Source organism: Mirounga leonina, unplaced genomic scaffold, assembly GCF_011800145.1.
Source record: "Mirounga leonina isolate KUSES-001 unplaced genomic scaffold, KU_Mleo_1.0 Mir_126, whole genome shotgun sequence".
NCBI lineage: Eukaryota > Metazoa > Chordata > Mammalia > Carnivora > Phocidae > Mirounga > Mirounga leonina.
Window position 1 is genome coordinate 23,231,210 of NW_023270314.1, and position 7,747 is coordinate 23,238,956.

The 7,747-nt window shown below is 38.9% G+C and overlaps 1 protein-coding gene and 1 pseudogene across 1 annotated transcript; one reads left to right on the plus strand and one right to left on the minus strand.

Annotated features, from left to right (window-relative positions):
- The first annotated feature begins 1,987 nt into the window (after positions 1-1,987).
- Positions 1,988-2,965, plus strand: LOC118008455 (olfactory receptor 9K2-like). Its single transcript, XM_035001997.1, has one exon. The coding sequence runs from the start codon at positions 2,003-2,005 to the stop codon at positions 2,963-2,965; it is 963 nt and encodes a 320-aa protein (XP_034857888.1). The 5' UTR covers positions 1,988-2,002.
- Positions 2,966-3,978: 1,013 nt separating this feature from the next.
- On the minus strand, positions 3,979-7,033 carry LOC118009002 (annotated as a pseudogene).
- Positions 7,034-7,747: the final 714 nt, after the last annotated feature.

The window sequence follows — 7,747 nt, forward strand, 5'->3', positions numbered from 1 at the left end:
GTCTTTTTGCCATTGGACATTCTTTCCTGCTTTGTCGAAGATGAGTTGACCATAGAGTTGAGGGTCCATTTCTGGGCTCTCTATTCTGTTCCATTGATCTATGTGTCTGTTTTTGTGCCAGTACCGTACTGTCTTGATGATGACAGCTTTGTAATAGGGCTGGAAGTCCGGAATTGTGATGCCTCCAGCTTTGCTTTTCTTTTTCAACATTCCTCTGGCTATTTGGAGTCTTTTCTGGTTCCATACAAATTTTAGGATTATTTGTTCCATTTCTTTGAAAAAAGTGGATGGTATTTTGATAGGGATTGCATTGAATGTGTAGATTGCTCTAGGTAGCATTGACATCTTCACAATATTTGTTCTTCCAATCCATGAGCATGGAACATTTTTCCATTTCTTTGTGTCTTCCTCAATTTCTTTCATGAGTATTTTATAGTTTTCTGAGTACAGATTCTTTGCCTCTTTGGTTAGATTTATTCCTAGGTATCTTATGGTTTTGGGTGCAATTGCAAATGGGATCGACTCATTAATTTTCTTCTGTCTTGTTGTTGGTGTGTAGGAATGCCACTGATTTCTGTGCATTGATTTTATATCCTGCCACTTTACCGAATTCCTGTATGAGTTCTAGCAGTTTTGGAGTGTTCTCACCAAAATACTAGCCAATAATATCCAACAGTACATTAAAAGGATTATTCACCACAACCAAGTGGGATTTATCCCTGGGCTGCAAGGTTGGTTCAACATTCATAAATCAATCAATGTTATACAATACATTAATAAAAGAAAGAACAAGAATCATATGATCTTCTCAATAGATGCAGAAAAAGCATTTGACAAAATACAGCATCATTTCTTGATCAGAACTCTTCAGAGCATAGAGATAGAGGGTACATACCTCAATATCATAAAAGCCATCTATGAAAAACCCACAGTGAATATCATTCTCAATGGGGAAAACCTGAGAGTTTTCCCCCTAAGGTCAGGAACACGGCAGGGACGTCCACTATCACCACTGCTATTCAACATAGTATTAGAAGTCCTAGCCACAGCAATCAGACAACAAAAAGAAATAAAAGGCATCTGAATTGGCAAAGAATAAGTCAAACTCTCACTCTTTGCAGATGATATGATACTTTTTATGTGGAAAACCCAAAGGACTCCACCCCAAAACTGCTAGAACTAATTTTTGTGTTTGTTTGTGGACAACCTTGATCTTAGTGAGTAAATAACTTACATCAGAATTCAAAGTTTCCATTACCCACAAAAAACAATTGTATCTCTTAAATTGTTTTTTTTTTTAAAGATTTTATTTATCTATTTATTTGAGAGAGAGAGAGAATGTGCAAGTGGAGGGAGGGGGAGGCACAGGCAGACTCCCTGCTGAGTGCAGAGCCCAAATAGGGGGCTCGATCTCACGACACTGAGATCATGACCTGAGCTGAAACCAAGAGTCAGACGTTTAACCAACTGAGCCACCAAGGCGCCCCCCTCTTAAGTTGTTTTTAAATTTGGTGACTTTCTTTATATCTGCTGGTATGTAATTTAAACTAAAGCTTCAAAGTTAAGTTTTCCTAAAGTAGGCAATCCCTAATATCTCCAAACCCAGACTCCAGAATAACTTCCCAAAAGTCATTTATTAAATTATTTCTGCTCTCTTGAAAACACTGTTTTCCTGGCATTGAATTTATTGCATAAATCATGAGTCAGAAACAGACACAGAAGAGACATTTGCAAATGTGAAAGGATTTGAGTGAAACTGCATTGCATTAGACTCAGAAGAAAAAGATCTAATTCCACTGCTTGTAGGAACACAGCCATAAAATTAATCTTTGAGTCATCATCAGTTGCAATTGGCTTAAATTTAAGTCACAATAATTTAAAGGCTAATGACTAATGACTATAGAATAACTTTATAAATCCTAACACTGTACGATTATTTGGAGCTAGGATCAAAGCCCAGAGTTCATTTGTTTATTTTTGTTTCTCTCAGCAGATTTCTGCCATGGGTGACAGGGGGACAAACAATCACTCAGAAGTGACTGACTTCATTCTTGTAGGCTTCAGGGTCCGCCCAGAACTCCACATTCTCCTCTTCCTGCTCTTTCTGCTTGTGTATGCCATGATCCTTCTAGGGAATGTTGGGATGATGACCATTATTATGACTGATCCGTGGCTGAACACGCCAATGTATTTCTTCCTCGGCAACCTGTCCTTCATTGACCTCTTCTATTCTTCTGTTATTGCACCCAAGGCTATGACCAACTTCTGGTCTGAGAGCAAGTCCATCTCCTTTGCAGGCTGTGTGACCCAGCTCTTTCTCTTTGCCTTGTTCATTGTGGCTGAGGGATTTCTCTTGGCAGCCATGGCTTATGACCGCTTCATTGCCATCTGCAACCCACTCCTCTACTCTGTCCAGATGTCAACTCGTCTCTGCAGTCAGTTGGTGGCTGGTTCCTATTTTTGTGGTTGCATCAGCTCAGTGCTTCAGACGAGCATGACATTTACTTTGTCCTTTTGTGCTTCCCGAGCCATCGATCACTTTTACTGTGATGACCGTCCACTTCAAAGGATTTCTTGCTCTGATCTCTACTTTCATAAGATGGTTTCCTTTTTCTTATGCAGCATTATTATTTTGCCTACCATAATTGTCATTATTGTGTCCTATATGTATATTGTGTCCACGGTTCTAAAGATAAGATCCACTGAGGGATGTAAGAAAGCCTTCTCCACTTGCAGCTCTCACCTAGGAGTCGTGAGTGTACTGTATGGTGCCATCACTTTTATGTATTTCATCCCTGACAGATTTCCTGAGCCGAGTAAAGTGGCTTCTTTATGTTACACCTTAGTCACTCCCATGTTGAATCCTTTGATTTACTCCCTGAGAAACAAAGATGTCAAAGAAGCTCTGAGAAAGATCCTGGGGAAGAAAATATTTTTATTTAATTCTATCTTAACAGTGATATAACTGAAAGGCCTGGATATTATGACAATTTGGGAAGGCATCAATGCAAAGAATGCATCCAATGATTTTGAAATATTTAATTTTAGAAAGTTTATTTATTTGAATCTCATGTACTTAGAGTTGATGAATACGTATAGACGATATTTTTTTCTGACTGTTGATTTTGTAGTGGAATGGCTTTCTCTGTACTTCGTCTTCATTTGGATAAATATCATGATTGCCATGTAATTTGATTTTAGGAAAAATATATTCCAAGTTTGCTACTGGCACTCTAAGGATGATGTTGGGATGTATTGTTTATCTTAAGTCAGTAACAAATGTTATATAATGTATATAATTGGTAGATGTATCAAAATCTGATATAATAAGACAGAACAAAATATCAGGTTTACTGAAGAAATCTTTTTGAGTTTTGGATGAGAGAAACAGATACTCTAGAGCATACAGAGTCTTAAGGGTGACCTGTGAGTTGCTCAGTTATCCAGAGGCTGAAAGATTGACACACTTATTTAATGGTTTCTCTGGATTAGATCAATTATTCTTTTTTTTAAGATTTTATTTATTTATTTGAGAGAGAGAGCATGGGGGCAGGAGGGTCAGAGGGAGAAGCAGACTCCCTGCTGAGCAGAGAGCCCAATGCAGGACTTGATCCCAGAACTCCAGGATCATGACCTGAGCCAAAGGCAGTCGCTTAACCAACTGAGCCACCCAGGAGCCCTTAGATCAATTATTCTTGCAAATCCTCCCTCTTCACAAGAAAACTGTAATGAAAATGAACCAAAAATAAAGATAATTCATTTTTTGTTATATATAGCTTAGTGAGAATTAATTAATTATTGAAATTTTGATGCACTTTTTGCCCTATGAAATTCTCTACGTAAAAATTTCAGTACTTAGCTCACCATGAAATCAGGGGGAAATAACTGACCAGAGAACCAAAATGCCATATGGAAACCCAGTGATAAAGACATTTATAGAAAACACAAAAAGAATGCAACCTCTTAAAGGGAGTGGTCCTAATGGTCAGGGAACACTTCCTAAGCACATTTTAAAAATAAATAGCAGTAAGCAACATGAAAAAAATAGGTTTCTATGCAAAGGGAGAAAATAACTATATGGCAAACTTCATGAAGTTTATAAATGATTTGTAATGCACAAGACAAAGAGTGAGGGATGAGCCTTAAAAGGAAATTTATGGAAATCATGCAGACCTCTATGTCAAGCCAAGGAAACTGATCTTTATTCTGTAGACAGGGGGTAGGCATTGGGGATTTTTAGGAAGATAGTATTGTGTTCAAATTGGCATTTTACAAAAATCACACTGGTAGCTTTGTGGAAGGTAAGTGTTCACAAGGAGAAGATGGTAATCCCAGAAAGTGTGTGATCGTCCAAGAGGTTATGATGACTTTACCAAAGGCAGTCTTATTAGAGACAGTGAAGAAGAGACACTCTTTAGAATGGCAGGTAAAGTAGCTGAATATTGACCCATGGCTGATAAAAAGTTAATGAGGTAGAAAAATAATTACTTCTAATGTTTGAGCATCTCTGACTCAATGCTACCTCATAAATGAGGAAGAAAATATAAGGATAATAATAGTTCATGGTTAACTTAAGAGTTAAGAAAATAGGCTCAGGTGCCAGACTGAGCTTTCAAATTCTGTGTTTGCCAATGTAACTTTGGTTACATACTATCTCTGCATTGTTATTTCCTCCTGTAAAATGGGTTGCATAACAGTATCTACATCTCAGAGTTACTTGGATTAAATTACATAAATTTCATATAAATTTGTTAAATTCACATATTTAACAGCTGTCAGATTTGTCCGTTCCTCCTGCTTTCTACACTATTGTTGTTAAGTCTGAGAGGGGAAGACAGTAACTTTCTCTGCCCCTTTCCCTTCCCTCTCTGCCATGAAGCATCCCCAACTCTCCAAATGTATCTGTTTTCATTTCCATAGACAGAGCTTGAGAAACTGCCTACTACTTTGTCATTTCAATATTTACCTTTCTCTCTGGCGAGAACTAATGGAAAAAATTGCAAAATGGCCAGAAAGGTAACAGAGCCTCCAATTAAATACAAAATAGTATCTTATAATCAGATATGATAACTATTCATCTCTCTACCTACATCTTTCTCTAAGAATCCTCTCTCACACTTTAACAAATGTCATCTCTTTCATTCACATTTTTAAAAATACACATTACTGGGGAAAATGGGACTCACTAAGTAGAAGAACTTCATGAAGATTTTCAAATAAGTGCTCACTTTGCTAAGGTTGTGCCTTGTTTCTTTCCTGAGATGAAGCAGAAACACATGTAGGTTGAAAGAGGCATATTTTACCAACCCTCCCCTGGGAATAAAATGCAGATGCCCTCAGGCAGCACCTGAGTCCTATAATGGAATAATCCTGAAATGGTAGAGGCTCCTAACTCTTTAAATCTTTGTCCACTGTATATTAGTAATCCTTTATCAAACTGAGTAAAAAGACCCTAACAGTAGTGTTGACTGTCAAGGGAGAACAATGTTCCTCCATATGCACCATGTGCTGTAGCCCCCACAACCACCATCGGACACACACATACACATAAAATCAAACATTAGCACACTCCTCTCTCTCTCTCACACACACACCAGGATATATTTGAGAGGAACACCAAGAAAGATCACTGGATATAGCATTCCCTAGAACAATGTATGTCCGGTTCATCCAGCTGACTCAGAAAAGAATCCTCAGGCTAAGCTAGAAGCTAACAGACCTTACCATGAGAAGATATGCACAGTAATTTTTTTTTTTTTTTAGTGGATACGCCACTTTATTTATTTATTTTCATTTTTAAAAATTTTATTATGTTATATTAATCACCATACATTACATCATTAGTTTTTGATGTAGTGTTCCATGATTCATTGTGTGCATATAACACCCAGTGCTCCATGCAATACGTGCTCTCTTTAATACCCATCACCAGGCTAACCCATCCCCCCACCCCCCTCCCCTCTAGCACAGTAATTTTTATTTATTTATTTTTTTATTCTTATGTTAATCCCCATACATTACATCATTAGTTTTAGACGTAGTGTTCCATGATTCATTGTTTGTGCATAACACCCAGTGCTCCATGCAGAACGTGTCCTCCTCAATACCCACCACCAGGCTAACCCATCCTCCCACCCCCCTCGCCTCTAGAACTCTCAGTTTGTTTTTCAGAGTCCATCGGGTAGACCATCATTTCATTCACCAATATCTCCCCACAAGCAAGCATGAGTATTAGGGGGATGTCACAGAAGAAGTGGTCAATTTAATTAGAGCCACAAAAGGGCAGAGAGAAAATCTGGAATGTCTGCCCTATCTGGACTGGAATTCCACTGATCCAGGAGCCAGCCACCAGCTGGATACAGACTTTGTGGTTCATGACTAGAGGGTAGTGCAGAGGGTTACAAATGGCCACGTAGCGGTCATAGACCATCACTGTCAGAAGGAGGCACTCTGTGGCTCCCAACACAAGAATGCAGCACATTTGTGTAACACAGGCGACTAAAGAAATTGTTCTTCTCTGGGTCCGAAAGTTCATGAGCATTCTGGGGAGAGTAACCGAAACATAGCAGATTTCCAAAAAGGAAAAATTGCCAAGGAAAAAGTACATACAGGTCTGGAGAGCAGGGTCCAATTTTGTTATTAGAAGTATGATGCCATTACTCATCACAATAATGATATAGATGACAAAGAACAATCCAAATAGAAGCCACTGGAGATGGGAAACATCAGCAAAGTCCAAGAGAACAGATTCTATCAATTCAGTTAGATTTTTTTTTTTTTAAAGATTTTATTTATTTGACAGAGAGAGACACAGCGAGAGAGGGAACACAAGCAGGGGGAGCGGGAAAGGGAGAAGCAGGCTTCCTGCTGAGCAGGGAGCACAATGTGGGACTCGATTCCGGGACTCCGGGATCATGACCTGAGCCGAAGGCAGACACTTAAGGACTGAGCCACCCAGGCGCCCCAATTCAGTTAGATTTTATTCTGGTGGTTTCTCTTGGTGTTTCATCTGTGGAAAGGGTCAATTTAGCATGTACTTTTGTTTTACCTTAATGGATCAGTACCCATTCTCTAAATTGTATTAGGGCATCTACAGCGGTTTTCATAATCACTGTAATTGTTTCTAATTTAATAATGTTACTATTTGGGTATTTCTCACTTTCTCAGTTTAGATTCTAGGGATTATCACTGTACACACTCCCTTGAAATTTCCTTTAATATCATTCCATATACTTTCTGAATACAGCCCAGGATAAACCAAATTATGCCCTGCTCAGCACAGACACAGGAAACATTGGCAATCACTGAAAACAGATCTCCAGCTATGCCATATGATCCCACTCTTTCTTTTTTTTTTTATTCTTATGTTAATCCCCATACATTACATCATTAGTTCTAGATGAAGTGTTCCATGATTCATTGTTTGTGCATAACACCCAGTGCTCCATGCAGAATGTGCCCTCCTCAATACCCACCACCAGGCTAACCCATCCTCCCATCCCCCTCCCCTCTAGAACCCTCAGTTTGTTTTTCAGAGTCCATCGTCTCTCATGGTTCGTCCACCCCTCCGATTTCTCCCGCTTCATTCTTCCCCTCCCGCTACCTTCTTCTTCTTTTTTTTTTTTCTTAACATATATTGCATTATCTGTTTCAGAGGTACAGATCTGAGATTCAACAGTCTTGCACAATTCACAGTGCTCACATACCCTCCCCAGTGTCTATCACCCAGTCACCCCATCCCTCCCAC